Here is a 21,457-nt window from a genome sequence, read left to right as displayed (position 1 = left end):
ACAGCAGCATCAAGCGCATGCTTAGAAAAAATTTCAAATTCATTGAATTTGATGCGTTTCGATGTTGTGGGGGGATGAGGCATAAACTGTAACTGCCAGCAGTTGGCTTAAAAGTGAAGCTTTACCACAAACCCTTATGCCACATTTTGTTGCAATCGAAATAAAATTTGCTGTGGCAATGACTTTTGCCATTGTTCTAGAAAGAGTAAAAGCTGCAAGATAAGTTATCTTAAAAACAGCAAGGTTTTACGATGTTATCTAATAATATTTATGATAATAAATAATTATATCAAAAGTTATATAACTAAGACCTATAGGATATCATTGATATTAGACAATCTTTTAGAGTTATATATACATATTGCAGATAGAGGTTGAAGTTAATAAAAAAATAAGTCCATCTTAAGAGAACGTTGAAAGCCTTTACTATTCTATCTAAGCACATATAGCTTAAAGTCTGCATCCGCATCCGCATTCAATCATAACTCTCCTTATTCTCTTCCATTCAATTTGACCAGCTCCTCGGCAATTTTCCTACCTAAAGCCAACTTTACAAACTCCAATTTAATTTCATATTTAATACTTAGAAAATAGTTCACTTCAACTTTAAGCTGTGTGTCCGGCTCCATAGGGCAACCACTTGCCACCTGCCACCCGCCTCCCATTGGCGCATTTCCAGCATCTTTGGCGCTTCTATTTTAAATATTAATATTGCCATGGGCTATGGCCGGTTGCAGGTGCCTCTCGTCTGGGTCCAAGACTACGGCGCACCTTAATGCAACTAATCTGCTTCTAGTGGCGCACATTAAGTGTTGCCACGCTTTCGACTTTAATTTGAAAACATAAAGCATGGCGCTGCAGCTGCAGCAGCAATAGAGCCAGTGGCAGCAACTAAAGTGCGGCCACTTGTGCACACACCCCCACACACATATACAAGCACACTGACACACACACACAGTTAACCACTTTTTTTCTTGCAGCCATTTTGCATGCAACTCAACTAACCGAGCGACCACTCAAACCAAACAAAACCTAACCGAACCGTAGAAAAACCAAACGCAACGCGCGCCATGACATCGACTCAGCTGATGTTGCTGGATGACGATGCTGTATACGGTGTAAAAAGTGTATTTTGGGGAATTTAAATATAAAATCATTTATAATTTAACAAATTCCAAGTTGTTTCATGACCTTACAGAATTTTTAGTAAATAATGTTGAATCCGATCCGACATTCATTTTTATATGATCATTGCAAAGTTCGAAATTTCTTTAAGAATTTTTAAATTACTGTATATCAGCGTATTTACTCAGATATTTTCTAAATACAGACAAAAGATCATACATTTTCGTAATGTTCTCTACTCTACATACATTTTCGTAATGTTCTCTACTCTACCAAGTTAAGCTCAACTTTTGCACATGAAAATTGAAAATGTTGCCACTGTGCGACAGGTGCGACTCTATTCGCAATTGTTGATTCCGTATGTAAGCGGGTCATATTTGCCTGTTAGCCCCGTCCGCTACCCGGGAGGAGGAAGGTTCCGGAACCGAGGCTTAGCTTATTTATGTCACAAATATGAGCAGCGAGCTGCAAAGCGAGCGAGTGAGCGCGTCGTACGCAATGCCACGGCTGGTTAGCCTCGGCTTGGCTGCGTTTTTGCCTCTGGTTGGATGGTTCCGTGCTGGCTGATGCTGGGGGAAGGGCCAAATGAAACTTAAGGGAGAGGGGAGAGGAGAATGAAGAGGAAGAAGGGCGAGAGCGAGAGATTGAGAGAGGAAGGTGGAATGGCTGCCCGGGCTGGTTGGCCACTTTGCATGCATCGCTGCGTGTTTGGCATATTTAACAAATTTTCACAAAAATAATGTAACGCCCGATGCCGCCACGCCCACAGCCCACATGGCAACTGCTTGTTGTTGTTGTTCAGGTTGTGGTTTTCATTTCTCACATATGGAGTGCGGAAGCAGGCAGCAGGAGAAGGTACGTAGAACTGGTTAGCTGGCTAAAATCTAATCAAGCGCTGCGGCCAGCAGCCAGCAAACTTATCAATAAACCACACACAACACACTTACACACATGGCACACACTTAGCAGCAGCCCTCGGCCCTTTCCCTCCACTTCTGCCCGATAAATTTGCTAGCAATTTTTGCCTGGGCGACCCAAAAAAAAATATATATCACCTTGCCACCTAATGAAATTTCAGCGCTTAGGTTTGCATTATTAAATTTAATTTTGAAACAAGCGCGAAAGAGCGCGCTTGCCATTGAAATTATGGCAAATATTCTTATTCATTTCGACTTTTTTCTCTTGTTCGTCGTATATGAAATTTAAATTTTAATCGCAAGCAACATTTTTATTGGATTTTGCTTGATGTGTGTGCATGAGCATGTTAAGTGGGGGTAGAATTTTGAGCGAGGGGACGCTCAGTGTGAAGTGGGTCGAGCGAGCAGCACTATGAGTGGGTTCTGAGAATTCGCAGGGATAACAAGCAAGCCAAGTGGATGAAACAAGGAACAGCTGCTGTAAGAGCCAGGTGGCCAGCTGGAAGTAACCGCTGCTTAATACCTTTAAAATATTTTATAGTTTTGGAATTTTTTATAAAGATCTATCGAAATGTTTCAAATTAATAGAAAAATTCCAAGTTGAACGTTATGCCATTAGGAGAGAGACTTCACAATCTTAACTGGGCATTAAAAAAGAGAGTTAAGTAAAACAAAACATAAAATACATTACAGGATCCTTTGTTAAAGCGTAGGAAGCACCACAAACGGCTGTTCAATGCAAAATTTCCATCTAAAAGCGACTAAAAGAAGCCATACTAAAAATAATATTCGCGCGCTATCTAATGCGAATTTTCTATATACATTTATATGTATTTCAATTCGCGCAGCTTACCCAAATTCCTAACCATTCTACCCATTCTATCTGCCCCTCGGGCTCTACAACACTTTTGTTGAGCACTGCGCCAATGCCATCTTTTGTGCAAATTTGTATTTTTTCAAGCATTTTGGCTTCCGCTCGGCACTCGATTTGGCTACAGAGCGAAAGATGGAACGAGACGAGGTTAAAAGAAAGCATCCTTAGCATATCCTTTGGCCATGGTTTGTGCGCATTTCTCGCTCGTTCTCCATTTCTCTCGATTGCATAAACTTTGGAGCAGCAAAATTTACATTTTAATTGCATTGAAATTTGTTTTTTGTCTCTGCATTTAATCTATTTCCAAAATATTGAATATCAAGTGGTGCAAAAGGTTTGCTTGCTTCGCTACACAAACACACATACATATATCAAGGATAATTGCAAGGGTAGCAAGTTTTGGCATAAATTTCCATTATGCCATAACTGCCAACACTTTGGGCGTCGTCTCCGAAGGACATCATATCACACACGAGAAGAAAAGAAATAAATTCAAACACTAAACCGAAAACGAGCAATTTCAAGGAACTAAAACACATTTATCACTGGCAAAAGTCCCAAACGAATCAGAGAAGGAGGGAGTTACTATAATAGAAACAAGACAATAGTTCACACAGGTTAATAAATCGATATGACATTTTGAGCCCTCCAACTACTAAAATTGTATATATACTGTGTGCATGTGTGCATGTGTGCATGTGTATATGTCCTTCTGCAACTACAACTAATACAAGCAACAACAAGCCAATAAAATGAGCCATTCTTTTTCCTCCAACATGCACAAAAAACCATTTCATGTTCGTGTGGATGGGGCTCAGTAACAAATATACACAACTACATACATAAATTTCCATGTAAAGGCAATAAAAAGGACATGTTTTCATACTTTACTTGCCTTCATATAAGGCACTGCACACACACACATACAGACAACAACAACATAATCAAGAGCATAACAATAACGAGGCGAGTCCAAAAATTATTTGCATTTTTACACATTTTGAGGGTCAGCCAAAGGACAACACAAACACATACGGCAAAGAAGCAAAAAATGAATGTCCTGCACGCTGTCCATTATGTGAGGGGTTAAAAGTTTTGCCCAATGATCGGACAATGCGTATGCGTGTTCGCTTGTGTGTGTGTGGCCGTGTGTGTAACTGTGATAATGGGTTTCTGTGTCGGAACTTTCAACTTCCTTTTATTGCATTTTATGGGTTCTGCTGGTGGGGTTAGTCTTTTTGTGGACTTCGTTTAAGGATATTAGGATGTAGGATGTAGCCTGACTGTTGTAGTCCTGCCTGCCTGTAGGTTATGATTATGACATCGACTGACGATAAGGTCGAACTTTTTTTTATTATACCAAAAAATTGAATTATGCGTCGCATTCTCAATGCGTAAACATGTGACATTTATGCAAATAGAGTTTGCTTTATGGCCAATGTGAGGGCTCGACATACCAACGAATTGGAGCTCAATTTTTGTCATGGCTAAAAAAGACTTCAATTTTTTATTAAAATTGATGTTATGTGAAAATATTTCAATAGTAGTTGAGTGGCAGTTGAACTAATATAAAAGAATTGTCATGGCCCATAAATGGTTTATTATTAATGTTAAGTGGTTCGCTTATATTGAAATATTTATAATTATTAAATAACCGCTTGGCGCATGTGTGAGAAAACAACTAACGGAAAGACTAAGGGATAGTATCATAATATAAGAGACGATCAGATAAAAGCCATAAGGTTGGACAGGGCAAGACATAGGATCAATCATAGGATCCATAAAGAAACATAAGAGAAGTCCCAAGGAAAGACAAAGATATAACTAAACACTATACAAATCGATGGAGAGAGGGAAACGAGTAAAAACTATATTTAAAGAAAACGTAATTTTACATTTCCACGGCCAACTGACAACGGACCGCCTAGCTTTTACTTCAGGTTATTCTAAAATTTGCTTTGCTACATAACAAAAAACCTAAACATTTTATGACTGGTCACAGTGCAAGCAAAGCTAGCTGACATGCAAAAGATAACTGTGATTGCCATGGCAGCAAACAGACGCCATTCAGTGAGTCAGTTGGTCAGTCAGCCAGTTGGGCTCTGAGTCATCCAGTGCTTCACTCGTGCACAGCCAGTGAGTGCCACAATCATTCACTCAGACTTGCGCCGTCTGCCACTCAAAGCCAGATGCCAGGCATTCAGTTGCCGCTTCTGTGGTCTCTTCTACCAGCAAGTGTCACGCTGTAGCCTGCACCAGCAATGCTGGGAACAGAGGCAGGAGCACAGTTAAGGCAAGGCAAGTCGCGCAATGACTGCGACTCAGTTCGCGCTGGCTGCACGCGTCGGAGCCAACAAAGTGTGAAGTATTTTCAGTGTAAAAACCAATTCATTTGCATAAAATGGCAACTAGCCGGAGCAGCAACTGGAAATGCAGCCGGAACCAGGAGCAGTGTCCACGTCGTCGTGAATTAGAAATGGGACATGGCAGGCGCCACACAACTATCTCAGCTGCTGCCGCTGCCGCTGCTAGTGCTGCAGAGGGTACGCACACATACATACACTCGCAGCAGGTTGTATGTGGGTAAATGGCACACGCGCGCGCCCTGTGAGTGTGAAAGTGCATTAGGCAACTGCAACAACAACAACAACAACAACAGCAAGCATAAACAACAAACACTATTAAAAGAGCGGGTTGCATTTTGGGGTTAAAAACTTTATGCAGGCCATAGGCAATGTGGCTTTTGTGGCCAGGCTCTGCTGCATGGCCCATAACCCAGAACCAGGCAACCAGCTCCAATAAGAGCCACGCCCCCCTCCAGCACAAGCCGCCCCATCATGTCGCCTGCTGCGTTTTTGGGTCAAAGCAATTAAAGGTTATAAATTTGTGTGTGTGCGAAAAATTACATTTTTTATACGCCACACTGAGAGAGAGAAAGCAGAGCTCGTTTAAATAGCAGAAGAGATCGGCTCTTGGTAATAGTTTGGGCCAAAATACATATAAAGGGATGCCTGTCACGTGCTGGCTGGCTACGTGGCCAGTTCATTTGCCGTTTAATTTAGCAGAAAATTAAAGCCCAGTTAAAAATTTGCATGCCAGTTTGCCAGCTAAATTTATGAAGTGCATGTGCGGCATGCAGTTGAGAGAAATGAGTAACTATAGATAATAAATATTGCGTTCAAGTGGGTAGTTGACAAATTTATGGGCACAAAACGGTAAGCGAATCGTAAGATGTCGTTGAATTAGTGATAAGTGGAGGTTCAGATATAAACTAACAGGAGAAACAATAGAAATAGTTACGAATATATTAATAAAAGTGAATTTTAGTTTCGTATTGTTTGGTATATAGCCAGTTCTACGTAAGTGCAATAACTATATATATATATATATATAACTTGACTTCTTCCAGTACGCATTCTACCTGCTGCCTCATTATGACATTTTCATGCACTTATCTCCTGCATGGCCATTGTGTCAACATGCTTCCGGCTCAGTTTAAAATTTTAATGTCAATTACCCGGGAGCATTTTTCATATACTGTACGAGTTGATGACATATTTTACCAAATGACCCTACGCTCCACTTGTATGAGCCCTGCCCGACTCCTCTTGCTGCCTGCTGCTCTGCCAGTGTTTATCAGTTTTTCACCTTTCCACATTTAAAGACAAAAGAAACAGATGCCAAACATATTAAAAACCATGTCAATGGAATTCTCTCGCGCGCACCTGACATGACGAACACGCCCACACACGCAACGAGCCACGCCCACAATTTACACTTGACTTTAACGTCATTAACACACACACACTATCAGTTTGCTGCAGTTGAATTTTATTTCCTTTTTGTTGGTTTATGCTAAGAATAAAAAAACAATGTGGGCTCCACGTTTGCCCAAATAAGAGATAGAGAGAGAGAGCGAGAAAGTGAATGTCTATCAATGCAAAAGTAGCTGAAGTGTGTGTGTGCATTGACATGTGCGTGTCGCTGGCATGACACTTTGGCTGTTTGAAATACTCAGGATCAGAGACGGCAAACGGCTCAGATTCAGTGCTCAGGCTGAAGCTCAAAAATTAAACTCAGTTTTCAACTGCTGTCAGTGTCAACATCCTTGTTGCTGCTGCTGCTGCGGCTGTTGTTGTCGTTGCTGGCATATATAGCAAAAGTGTACGTTTATATATTTTACTCTTAATGTTGTGTGAAACAATGCGTGAAATTTTCATTCAAGTGGCATACCACACTCGATAAACTCCTGATGCGTGTGTGTGAAAATGTGGGAGAGTTAAGAAGCAGATGAAATGAGGTTAAGACGTGAGGAGTATGCACATCTCAAGAAACAACAGGGATGGCAAAGAATATATTTATTATACACATTTTCTCATATATTCCCGTCAACTTAAATACGACAAACTTTCCGTTAAAGCTAATTCTCTGCCTATATATTACTTTCGCAATCTATTCAACTATTCAAATAGCAATGCCATGATAGATACCTGAGCCATCATTTAGCCAAGTTAAATATACGCTGAATGAAGCCAAAATCCCACCCGAAAGCCCATTTTCAACTTATTTGGCAAGGGAGAGCCCAACTCTACTCGCAGTTTTGGCCAATTTACTTAATGACAACTGCTTGGCAATTTTGGAGGCCAATAAATTGCTTTAATTACCCCATTTTAAAGGCCAATTCAATGAGAGGGAAGAGTCAGAGTAGGAGCAGCAGGAGGAAGTGTTGGGATTGTAATGTGCATGTAACTTGGCGCCAGAGCAATTTGGCCAGATGCTGCTCCCAGGGTACTGAAACACGGTAGATAACACTCAACATCAACAGACCATCAATATGGGGGAAAGAGAGAGAGAGTAAGGGGACACTGATGGACAGACAGAAGAGAAGAGTTGAATGAAGATGGACAGCAGCTGTATAAGGCTTAATATAGAGTTGGAGAAAAGGTGAATAAGGAGGCGCAGGAGGAGGAGAAGGAACAGCAGCTGCTGATGCTGCTGCTGCTGATGGTGCTGGCAATTGAGCGACTGTTGCATACCTGGAACTGTGTACGGTGATGGATGCGACGATGGCAGCCAATATGCTGAATTTATTGGCGGATAGGATTTATGCGTGGCATGCAACCTGGAGTTGGTTGCCAGCAACGATGACGACAGCGACAACGACGACGGGGACGATGACGATGACGATGACGATAACGATGTCGCAGCCGATGCCGATGTCGATGATGTAGAGGACAATGCCGCGATGTCGCTATTATTGGATAAATTCTCAATTATTGACGATAATTGACTGCTGCTGCTGCTGCTGTTGCTGGCGTTGATGTTGATGGTGTGAATGTTGTTGCTGCTGGCATTGCCATTCTCTGCAGCGCCGCCTTCGCTATTTACGAAACCAATTGCAGTTGAATTATTTATCATGTCAGTTGGCGGAGATGGCAACGGCGAAGAAGAGAAAATTCTTGAAAATACTTTACACTTATTTACACACACATACACACAAAATGCGAGAGAGTGAGAACACACACACACACACACACACAGGGGAGAGCGTTAAAAACACAACAGTTGTAGTGCTCGAAATGCCTTGTGTAGTAAGAAGAAGTGTATAAAAGTATCTCGAGTTGATTTCAAGCGAAGTGGAGTGAGTGGAAAATTCGTTAAGTAAATATCATAAATATTAAAAACGACTGCGTTGACTTTTAAACAATTAGCGTCAGGTTAACACTTCTTGCTTTTTATTGATTTTTCTTTTCGATTCGATTTGATTTGATTTGACTCTTGATTATTTATATTTTTATTAAAAACACGCAACGTTCTTGCTTGATTCTTTTGCTCATTTTTTAGCCACGCACAATAACAACTTTTTTTGACTTGTTCATTCAAATATGACGTTTAACGTTTAACAATTAAAGAGCAACAAATAATAAATATTTTTCAACTTTGCTATTTAACAACAATTAACATTTAGTTTTTGCTTTTGCTTCTTTTTCAGAATTGCACTGCGTTCGCACTTTTTGCGTGTGTTTCTGTTTTTTTTTTCGCTTATGCTGTCTGTGGTTCAACTAGACAGGCGCTGGCATCGAGTTTTCCTTCGGTTTGCAGGCCATTCGTTTGTCATGGGCTGCTTTTATAGATCGAATAGATCGATTTGACTCGCAGCTATATATAGGTGGATACGCAGACAGGCAGGCAGATAGATGTCAAAGCATCCGATAAAAGGCGCTCAAAGAATTAAAAGAATTGATTTTTAAACTGAATAAAATGAAATCAGGTATTCGGCATTTAATTGCAGAGAGCAAGAGTGAGAAAGGGTAAGTAAAGAGAGAGAGAGCTTCAGAGATATTTGGCATTGTTTTTAACTGTATAGGGTGGGTCATGGTTTCAGCTTGCTGCGAAGTCTAAGTGGCTAATAGAGCGAATAGAACAGTACAATTTAAGAATGAACACCTAGAAAATGTAAAAAGTACATAAGAAATGTTGCTGCAGCGAATTAGAAACACAAATTTTCTTTACATTGTAGACTGTACAAATAAAAATATATATTTTCAATAGAGTTAAGAATGAGCATGAAACATGTAAGTTTAAGAGATCATATTAAACTCTATTCTTCGGCATAGAAAAGGAAATAAGACATGAATGTAAGTCAAATTTTAAAAAAATGTGTGCAAATGAAAAATAGTTTATTTTTAAGATATTAAATTAACTATAATATCTGGGATACATAAATTCTGGATATTTTTTTAGTTCTGTATGAAGTAAAACCCAATATAACCCACTATATATGCTTCCAATTCTTAACAATGAATTGTTAGATTCGTCTATCCATAATTAAGCCTATAAATATTAATAGTCACTAGAGTTTCAACTCACATAGTTCTCTTCCAATCACGCAAACGTTTAATGGCTTTTGCATTCAAAGTTCTTTGCACGAGTCACCCTGTTGTTTGGTTTTTTTCTGTTGTTGGCTTCACTTTTGTGGCATGCGTCGTTGCACAGCGATTAAAATTTAATTTCAGACTAAATCGATTTATTTTTGATTTTTTTTTTCAATATATATCTACATACATATACAACACATTGTTTTTCACTTTTCCCCAGCGGCCAGCGGCGACGGCGACGGCACAACAATGAAGCAGAAGAGCATAAAAAACGCGTAGTATTGGCAAAAATCAAATGGCTAAAAATAAATTGACATCAATCAGCGGCGCGAAGGGGTCGAGCGGGGCGGGGTATTGGCAGCAATGCAACTAATTAAGCGACGTCACATGCAACACAAACAGAAACAGCAACAACAACAACCGACAACGGCAGCGACAATTGAAACATCGGATACGTCGCGTATTTTTGGTATTTAAATATCAAACAAAGCCGGCGAAAAAAACGAATGTGGAGAGAAATATTGGAATTTATTTCGGGATACTGCGATTTCAACCGCTCGAAGCTTTAGCTGCAACTAACAGAGCGTTTTATCATAGACTTTGCTCACTCAGCTGAAATGCAAACGCAACAAACAGCTCATCTTAGCTCAAAGCTCAGCTCATCTCGCAACTGAATCTCAACAATCAAAAAGGTTCTGGAAAAACTTGATTTACAACTTGTCTATTGCTGCTGCTATTGTCGTTATTGTTGTGAAATTGTTGCGCTCTTTTTTAAATGTCTTTTAATGTTAGTTTCTTGCTTCTATGTATTCTTTCGTTCATTTGCAAGTCTCTCACTTGTTGGTGCTATTGCTACTGCTGCTGCTGCTAATGAGTTAATTAACACATTTAGCTTGGCGATTTTTTAAGGTGAACTTCGTAGCAGAGTTGCGTGTGCGCTAATTATGATTAGAATCGCAATGCGAGAATGCGCACAAGATTGAGACCAATATAAAAATATATTTATATATATTAGGGAATAGTTAACGCAGAGCTTAAGAAAGATTCGTGTGTTACCTTAGATCAAATATTTATTGCAAAAGAATTTTTGGGATTTCTTAAGCAATTTTTACATAAAAAAATGTAGAAAGAATTACTAGACTAGGAAAAAATTCTATCCAGAGTATAGAAATTATACTAATGTGGGAGAATATATATTCCAATGTGTACTACCAGCAACTAGACCAGAGTCAAGATAAAATAACGAAATAAGACAGTTGCTTAGAATCATAAATAAACCCCTCTAGAGCGCCTATCCACATCACTGTTAATTATGAACAAGAATATATTCAATATCAGCAATTATATTAACATCTAAATCATTAAGAATATATATTTTATCAACTCTCATATCAGCTTTGACAACGCTTTTGCTTAACCTATGTAATAATCTCCCCACATTCCTTTCATTTATTGATTTCCTCAGAATATTAAACAAAAGAATAACCAAGTAAAACTGGCAATGAAATATGCAAATAGAATTTTTATACAAAGTTAGCTCAAGGTTGCTGAAACGATGACTGCTTCTCGTTCTTCTTTCTCTTCACAATTGCCTTCCGGTAATTTCTAGCCACATTTTACATTTCAACGCGACAACACTCATACGTAAACACACACACTACACACATTCGCTCATTTATATGTACTTGACTTGCCATAATGGCTAATTTGAATTTTTATCATGTTTACAAGCAAACAATACGTGCATCATCATCACAGAGGAAGTCAAGAGACGTTCTTCGCTCTACCGCTCCCTCCCCTTCTCTATATGTCTCACTGTTATTCAGTTTCTCTACTCGACAACATTTGCATATCGATTTCATATGCGGCAATATTTCCCACTCTACTCCAAATGCAAATACAATCCATTTTGAATATTTTCTTCGGAACGAGAGAGAGAGAGCGCGCGCCTTCGCAAATTGTGTGGAAAAACCATGAAAATGTTAACATGTCTGCCTTTTGCCCGTTTTCCAGTTGCTTACTGCATTTCTGGCGCGCCCTCAAGTATGCAGCGCCAAAATTCAACAAGACTAACAAAAAAAACACATTTGACATTACGTATTTGCAAATTTAATAACACCCTTCTCAAATGAGCGGGTGTTCATAAAATGGGAATGGAAATTGTAACTGACTGAGGCAATACGCTGTTAACATTATTGTTGTAACTTGTTAGAGAGTTAAATTAGAGTAGATCTTCAACAAGCCTACCATGGGAAGCTGAAAAAAATGGATGAAAAGAAGATGTTCTGGCTCTCAATGTTCCCAATATATAACTATATTCTTTATTATTCAGTTCACTTGTTGCAGTTTATTGTCTCCGACTCTATAGCATATTAACTCTGAGCCTAAGTAGTTTGCATGTTGTTAATTTCCATAAAATATCTAAGTACCTTTCATATTGCCAATTAGAAATAGAGTTAACTGATTGCTCAGCATATTCCACAAAATCAATATACCCCTATCTCACTGCACGTACAGCGTATAAAAAACTGACGCCAGCAACTTGACATCGTGTCTGGGGGCGCCTCGTCGTTGTCTGTTTGAAGTTTGCTCGCATGCAAATTGCACTGATTACCACGTTGCACTTTTCTTTTCCCTCTTTACTACTTTTCCTCCGTTCCCATTTCTCTTTCGCTCTTTGCTTACACATTTGATTTGGTTGCATTTTGTCTGGCACTTTTCATGTTTTCTACTTAAGTTAACCTAACGCAAATCGCCTTCATTGCAGACACTTTTTCTTCACTCTATTGTTCAGCTGTCCTTTTTCCCGCCCCCATTCCAAGCATTCTTTTTGGCCAGTCCGCGCTTTTAACACTTGATGTATTTATGTACCCCTCTCCCTTTCCATCGCCCTCTTTTGTTTTGGTTTGCAGTTTATGAGGCAGGGTCAGCGTCATAAAATTTAACTGCATTTACTGCAATTCAAGTGGAAATGAGGCGCCATTTGTTGGGCCCTTAGAAGGCTACCAGAAATTTGTAATAGCGTGTTGGCTCTGCGTCTTATTACCAGAGGGTGCCTCGCATTGTACTTAAATGTAATAGCTTTCACATAGCGGGTGCTGTTTATCTAACATTTTGATAGCTTTATGGCTTACGGTGTGAATAGAATAGAATTTTAAATGTAGAGATAATTCAATTTGAAAACAATTAATTATGGCGATGAAATTTAGGCGAATTTATAGTTTCATTCATTATTGAAAAACCTATACGTAATATATATAGGCAATCTCGTACTTTCATATTTCAATCGTTACCCAACACTAACTTATTACAGTGTTGACTAAGCACAAGACACAGCAACTCATTGCCACACTTAATCGAGACAACTTGTGAAGTTTCTTAGCCGCTTGGCACTATATATATATATATATATGTATATAAATTATATATATGCACTTTTCAAACTGCAAAGCTCTTCAGAAGAGCCCTTAGCCCGAGCAGCTGAAAATAACAACAAGAATTGCACACAAAACCCAAAAACCAATCAAAGGTTGCTACTGCTGCTGCTGCCTTGCCGCCGCCTGCTGCTTTTGCGACGAATGCCAAAAAGTATGCTACACTTTTGCGACAGCCAGCAGGAGCAGGACTATAAGCAGCAGCAGCAGGATCCGCAGCAGGAAACAAAACTCGGCGACTCACTCAAGCATTTTATTAAATTGCCACCTTCCGTTTGTTGTTACGTTGGCTCCAACAACTGTTGTCTGCAACTGTCTTTTATTTTCGATTTCTAGGCATAAACCAACACCCTGTTACCCCGACCCCCCAACCCACTCCGATTGTAACATCAAAAAAAGGAAAGAAGGAAATACCAGAGGAATATTTCTGCCATCTTTTTCTATTATATCGTTTCCGCTGTTTGGCATAAATTTCTGTGCCGTGGCCAAAGTAAAACTTTTTTGCTATTTTTTATGCTTATTGCAAGTTTTCTTTCACTTTTTTTATCTATGTATCTGTTGTTTTTGAGGTTGAAGTGCCAAAGCACACGAATACGAAATACAAAATGCTAAAAACAATAAAAAATAACCTACAAGGCAAGCGGAAAATACAAAATAAAAAACAGAAATCGTCTAGATTCTGGCTTTGCGGCGATATTGAAATGCAATTGCGGCAGAGACTTAGTATATGCACATAAACTATATAAATATATATATATATATATATCATGTATACGTATACATGTCTATAATGCGGCAATTGTTGGAGTTAGTCCAAAATGCATTTGCATTGCCATCGCTTTAGGCGCATTGCGGGCGTTTCGCCTTTTAGCTTATCTAAAATTGAAATTCAAACACGACATAACAATCAAAAAATGCTTTTAGCTGAGCTAATTGCATAGCTGCGGTTAGTCAAGCTTAAAGGCAATAAATAGCCCAATGCATTAGCCAAAAACGGTTTAACAGATATTCGCTTAGGATACGAAATAACACAAATTTAAATTAAAAAAAAAAAAACTCTAGAAATGGTTTGCAAGTTGGAATCAACTCTAAAAACTATTCTAATTAGCTAAACTCTTAGAGCTGATATTCATTAAAAATGTGTACATTCCATTATTAAGAGCAGCCAAAAAATAACGAGATTTTGTGACAGAAAAATTAAGCATACGCCATGTTGAACAAGCGTAATTACACGCATAGCAACAACAGCGATAGCTAGCAGAGAGAGAGGGCGGAAAATGAGGAGGAAAAGCGGATGCAGCTGGCAGAAGCCGCATGTCAAAAAGTTTCTTCGCTTTTTTGTTGCACGCTCGCTCGCTGGCAGCAAACGCTACTACTTGTTAACAATACGCGCCGCTAGAGGTCGCCAATTAAAAAATTTTCCAAGCGCCCATTGCATGCAACATGCCTGACTGTGAGTGGGTGTGGGGGTGGTTGTGTGTGTGTGTGTGTGTGTGTATGGAAAAGTCAACATTTTTGTGGTCACTTAAGCAGATTAATTTCATGGGTATAATTAAAAGAAGAAGCCGCTACGAGCGAGAAAGAGAGAGTGAGAGAGCGGTTAAGCTGGCAACGAAAAAAAATTAACATATATTAAATTTTTGTGCACAAACTTTTTTTACCATGTTAAACAATTTTGTAACGCGGCGCACATAATTGATGGTTTTTAATTAACTGCCAAGTGACCGACACGCAACTGACAGAAGGCCAAAAAAATAAAAATGAAAAAACTGAAGTGGCATACGAAAAAAAATCCGTTGAAATGTTTAAACTGTGGCCTGTCCATCGAACGAGACACATGAAGAGTGAGCAAAGGCAGTGCAGCATGCCCCAATACATTGAAGCTGCAAACAAAAGCTGTCAAATGCAGTTGCTCGCTTTTAGGCTGAGTCAAACATTTGACATACAGTTTTGGAACAACTGTAGGTAGTTTGAAGAAGCATATCCATCTATGACCCAATCCATATTAAAACATTTATTCAACTCTGACGGCCGTCCTGTTAGCTGGCAGCTGACACTCACTTTTAATCTAATGAAGCTTGACTTGAAAAGCTCGCTTCACATGTCGCTGCCAAAGTTAAGATGTGTTGACAGGCGTACAGGTTGCAAGTCAAAGAAGCGAAATATAAAAATTCGTTCAAAAATAACCTCCACATTATGGCACGTCAATTGGTTAGAAAAGCATGTCAATTAAGCTTTTATTAAGTGAAATTTAACGGTTTCTCTAATTTGGGAAATGGTGAAGGATATATCGAACTAATTAAGCACTTCAAATCAATATTCTGGCAAGTATACGATAAAGTCAACAAGAATTCAATATATTATAAATCCTCTGACTTCTAGTCAAAGTGCTTGTTAAATGTATAAACCAGTGTCAGACCTATTTAAATTTGTCAATATTTCTTGAACTTACCATTGCGATTTTCACTATCGGCGGGTTTCATCTGAATGGGATGATACATCTGTAAGTAATGAGATAAAAAGTAAGTCAGTAAAAAAAAGTATACTTGGTTAATTAATTAATTTAAAATAAATTAGAAAAAGATTTTTATTTATTTTGTATATATCCCAACTTCCTTCAAGCACATCTAAGCTCTTCTCTAATTGCCTTTCTAAGCTCACATATTACTTATTTTAACTTCATTTATATTTGATTTTTCTTTCGCGGCATCCTCTTTACGGCTTTTACTTTTTACGCTTTGGCTAGCTGCTAACAAAATTCCAAGGATTTGGCCAACCTAATTTGCCGTGTTAATCACATTTGATATATTGTGGCGCTATATAAACGACGCAGTCAGCGATTAATTTGGCTCTTGGCTCTTTGGCGCAGTGCAACCAGCCAAAATTGGACAACTTAGTCCCAACAGACACGCGCTCTCTGCTGTGTATATATCTACACATATATGTGTATGTTTGTGTGTTGGTATGTGTGAAGTCCATTTAGTTGGTGCTGCAGCGTGTGCCCCGCCATCCTTTTTTGCTTTTGATAGGCGCTTAAGCTGCATAATGAATGAATGCAGCAAAGAGCCGACAAGCTGCTTCTAACTGGCCGCCAAATCCTCGACTAAAGCCAAACACATTTATTCAGCGGTCGCCGAGAAGCAACAGCAACTCTTTCTCTTTCTCTTTCTCTTGAAAATCCTAAAATATGCGTTCGCATTTCCCTATTTTGCCCTTCCATTTTACGCCAAGTTGCAGCAACGTTTTAAATGTAATTTTTCGCACAGCGTCTTCTAATTAAAACAAGCTTAAAGCGCCCGCAAAACGTGCCGCAGCACGAGGTCAGGGGTCAAGGAGGATGGCAAGGGAACCCAAACGAGGCCGCATGCCCGAGCACTTCCGTCGCCAAGTCTGCGCGGCTAATGGCCCGTGATTTATTGGCAACGACAACAGTTCACGTTTATAAGGCCGTTGCGTCCTTGTACGCAACACCCTTTCTCGTATTTCTTTCTCTCTCTCTCTATTCTCCTCTCTTTCACTCGCTTGCCTTTTCCTTGGCGCTCGTAAATAATACACGCAACGCGACTTCTTACAAATTGCAGTCCAAGTCAACCTGTTCCCAGCCATGCTGCTCCCGCTCCTGCCTGACCTTTCTGCATGTTTTTATATCCATGCCACGCCCCTTTTTATTTTAGCAATTCCCTTATTTTCGTGCAGGAAGTACCAATTACCAGGTCAAGTCAAATGCAGTCCCGTAGCTACCATTGGTCTTCAAATGCTACGCAATTTGGGCTAATTACCTCATCATGTTGTTACTCAAGGTGCAGACACTTAATTGTGTCAATTGGATGATATATATAGTCTATAGTAGGGAATGATTTGATATCTTATAAAAACTAGACTGTTAGTGTTGGATAACGTCCCAATTCAGCAAATACTTTATCTTGTAAACATTAATTTATATAATTATTTAAAGATTATATAATACGCCATGACGACTCCTACAGTGTTGTACAATGCCACATATACAGCTCAATGCTGTGAAATACAAGGCAAGACATGTAGAAATAGTGTTGTAAAACTACAACACGGCACCTAATGTTTTTTCACAGAAATATCATTTATTCAATTAACAAATTAAATCAAATTAATTCTGCTACTGAATCACCTATCAAATATGGTTACATCAATTGAAGTAATAAATATCAACGACTGAAATCCTTCAACATGCATAATATACGGAAGAGCAGTAGTTTAAAACGGTCTTAACAGCTGTCAATTTAGTAAATTTCCATGGGAAAATTGTCACTGCACATGCAGCAAAAATGGTCACAAACCAAACTGAAAGCCCTGCCAATTTCTGTGCAGTTTCTTAGCCTTCCTCTAACCCTCACATCATTCGTCCTTTTCTGATTTCTTAGGATTTGCTGTGCCTTTCAATAACAATTTTGTAAAATAAATATAGCCGCGTAGCTGCACAACTTCTTTTTTTTCATTTCTGGCGGCGACAACGACATGCAAGTTATGTCAGATTTGGAGCGTCTGACATAAAGCATTGTTGTGTAGCTCCTGCATAACCTATCCCAACATACGAACCCTATTTTTCTGCTTCCTCGCCAACAACTCCTCCCTTTGAAGCGCCTACATGACATACCAAATAATAATATTCATGCTGATTTGATGTCGCAATAGAAAAATTGAAAAACGCAACAGCTCGAACTGCTTTTCGCTGACGTTGTCTATGCAGCCCGTTATGCACAAACCTCTACTCGTACCCCTACCCCTACCCCTACCCCTCCTACCATTATCCCTATCCTTTTTGTTGCTTTAGGGGCTAGCAAGCTGGCAGCGCCCTAGCGCAAATTGACATTTTTGTGTCTGTGCTTTTGGTTTTCTTAGCATAAACTTTCGACGCATGCTACAAATTTTTCCCTTTTTCTTCATTTTTATTACTACTCCATTTTTTTATTCTTTTTCTGTTGCATACTTTTAAGCTCCCAGGACACAGGGCTAAACTTGAAAATTACTCGCATTTCATAGCGTTTGAAGAGCTGAAAGCGAGGCAAAAGTTGCGAAAAAACTGTATTGAATAATAGTAAAATAAGTGCAATGATTTGGCTTTGCCCTATAATGGCTAAATGGCATATGCACTGCCTGAGCCGTCTTGCCCTTGCTTTCTGAATACTTTATGACTGATGCCAGATAAAAGCAGAGCTAAAGTAGTAAATGGCTAAAGACGTCAATTATTGAACAGTGTTTGTTTTATGTATTTGGAAATTTATATAAATTAATCTAAGCTAATTGTTAATAGTTGACATCATCGTCAAACTAAGACCCAATTAATCTTTCAACTATTTATACTTAATCTCCCAGCTTTATTAATAGCTATACCAATGAGCCATTTCGATTATCTTACACTTAGTTTATAGGTAACTTTTCGCAAGTTAAATTAAACTGCCAAGTTTAATCGTCATGTACAGGGTATCTCATCAGTTCAACTTTTCTACCTCCAATTCCTGCCCCTCTGTATCTCGTGGACATTTTTTGTGCCGCGTCAGGACTGTGTGTCAGTTCGCGCGCCAGTCAATCTGTCAGTCAAGCAGTCTGTTAGCCATAATGAAGGCAATGCGATGCTGAAATTCTCGCCAGTTTTATTGTTGTTGCTGTTCCTGTGTTGCATGAATGCGTTTATGATAAGTTGATGTGGCAAACGATTTTTCGTGTTGCAAACTCAGCATAAAAAATGTTTTCCAATTAAAACCTAAAATGCCGTCTAAAATATCGTGCGTTGGCATGGAATATAAAAATAGCTCTCGACCCCCTTTACTCTTCCTCTTCCTCTTACTCTACTAATCGCTAACAATAAATGTCGCAAAATGAAAAAATATGTTAAAAATAAAGCTGGGCGAAAAGTTTGGAAACATTAAACTTACCCCATTCAGCGTTTTCACATTGTGCAGTGCGTCCTGAGCTTTCAGTGCGGCGCGACGCGTATAAAATGTCACAAAGCAGCAGCCTGCAAAAGAAAGAGAGAAAGAATGAGTGAGCGAAATATTGAGATTAGCATAAGGGTTAAATTGGAGTTTATTTTCAGCGACGTCAGAAAAAGGTGGCGAAGAAATTATGAAAATTATTATTAGCAGGCAGGCAAAATAGCTGCAAGCAAACAGGCAGCAGCTGGGGGAGGAGGGTGCAGGGAGGAGGGACGAGGAAGGGGCACAAATGTGGCAACATGGCAACACTAAATTAAACATTATGACCAACGCCCGTCGTCCGCCCGCCCACAAGAGCCAGCAACAAATCTGTCGAGCTTTGTGAAGCACAGGGTTCGCAAGGAGGCAAGGACTAAGGGTGTATGTGTAGGGGTGGCAAGTGTTTTAGGTGTTGAAGTTTATGTAGGGTTCGTTCCGGGTAGCAAGCATATTTGAGCAAGCATGCGATACCTACACTAAAGCAATCCATATCAAAACAAAAGCAACGATTAAAATTTTTTTTGGGGTTACAATATACAATTTTTATAAATATTCATCCTAAAAAATTAACTTATTCTTGAATTAATAATATAGCGATCCGGATTTTTAAGGATATTAATTTTTAGTTTAAGCCGAAAGAATTTTTATATAAATTGAAGAAGGTAAGAAGACCCATTTTATATTGCCTATTTATGTGGCATTCACATTTTAGCTGCTACAATTTAATCGAAAAGTAAGCTGAAAATATGAGAGGTTCTCAGAATTTGTGTTCGTATGTCCAGTTTTTTCAATTCCCACCAAAATCTGTGGCCCAAACTATAGAAAAGTAAAATAAAACTCAAGCGTCAGTTGAATTTCATTTCCGGCTCGCGGACTCGCACACATATTCCATTTAACGTGGCTTGTTTTCCTCCCCGCTTTGCAGGATAAACCTCCCAGCCCCTTTGTAATGGAGTCCATTTGAAATTCTGGCCGTTGGATTCTGGGATTTTGGCCTGGCCGCCAAACTGTGTGTGGAAAACTTAATATGGCAATAGTTGCATAATGCAATTACCGGCCATATCGACTCGCACTCGGCTTTACCCAAGCGTAATGCGTTGCGGTGGACATGGCTCACACATGCCTAGCTCTCTATTTGCATGTGGGTGGGGATTTGCCGCAGCACACACACACATACACCTGCACCAACACTTGGGTAATTCAATCTGTCGCAGTTTTTATGCCGTCGCCGTCGTCGGCGTCTCACACACGGCCGTTTTTCAGAATTTTTCACATATTTGCAAATATTTTCATTTCTCGTTTTGCGTTTTTTATATCCGGTGCAGGTTTAGAGAGAGAGAGAGAGAGGTAGAGTAAATGCCGTCGCCAACGGCGCCGCAACGGATGTGTGAGAATTATGCGTTTTTTTTGTTAACTACACTGAAAGCTTAAAGCTTTTAAAGTTAGTGTAATTGTATGTAAGTTGAATGCAAACACTGTGTTATAGCGATCTACTTAACAGATGCTTTCAAGCTTTGAAAAGCGCTGTATTTATCATACTTGTGACATGTTAGCGATCTAATATGAAGCTTAAAGCTTATTCGAGATCAGACTTGTTAATGTATAATAATAAAGCTTAGTAAAAGCTCACATATTAAATAATCTGCATTTCAAGCCAAAGCTTTTGACAAATATGTATATGACTTTTATTTTTATATAAAATGAAATAATTTATTTGCTAACCATGTAATTTCAAGTGAGTCTGAACTAAAGCTTTAAACTTATTTGAAGATTTACATTTTAGAAAAGCTACGAAATTAATTAAACCGAAACCAACTCAAATAAACGTTTGGTATTCCTTCAACTATTTAATCTTTTAAGTTTCCTCCGCTGAATCAAACAAATATCGCATTTCACTTAGCCCGAAACGAAATGAAATCAAAGGGAAAAAACTAAAGTGGGAGGAAGAGAGGAAGAAATGCAACTTGTGCAATCGCAGATTAAATATCACTTAAAATTAAACTAGCGTTAAATGTAACAAATGAAAGAAAATCGAAACGATTTCCAAATGCAATAAAATATTGTGCAAGCGAAACCAAAGACGAAAACCAATCGCGCGATAACGAACAAGAAGAAGCAGAAGTACTGAAGAAGAAGACGAAAGGCAGGCAAGAAGAGAAGCGAAATCTCTCAATTCCCATTATGTGCATGTCAACTGCAGTTAGAATCAAAGCGCCAAAACAAGACGCAAGCAGAGAGGGAAATATAAGAGGTAGTGAACAGTTGAGCTTTCGCTTGC

The 21,457-nt window shown here is 39.1% G+C and overlaps 1 protein-coding gene across 2 annotated transcripts in view; it reads right to left on the bottom strand.

Annotated features, from left to right (window-relative positions):
- Window positions 1-21,457, bottom strand: part of LOC111594196 (CUGBP Elav-like family member 2) — an 88,494-nt gene that overhangs the window by 17,753 nt on the left and 49,284 nt on the right. For both annotated transcript variants that reach the window (XM_023307393.2, XM_030224371.1), the window contains exons 3-4: window positions 19,141-19,223; window positions 15,681-15,729 (exon numbers count right to left, since the gene is read on the bottom strand). In XM_023307393.2, the coding sequence (XP_023163161.2) occupies window positions 15,681-15,729; window positions 19,141-19,223 (132 nt within the window). The remainder of the gene's footprint in view (window positions 1-15,680; window positions 15,730-19,140; window positions 19,224-21,457) is intronic.

Source organism: Drosophila hydei, unplaced genomic scaffold (assembly GCF_003285905.1).
Source record: "Drosophila hydei strain 15085-1641.00,03,60 unplaced genomic scaffold, DhydRS2 tig00008114-arrow-pilon, whole genome shotgun sequence".
NCBI lineage: Eukaryota > Metazoa > Arthropoda > Insecta > Diptera > Drosophilidae > Drosophila > Drosophila hydei.
Note: the sequence above shows the minus strand (reverse complement) of the source record. Positions and strands in the feature narration are given on the sequence as shown.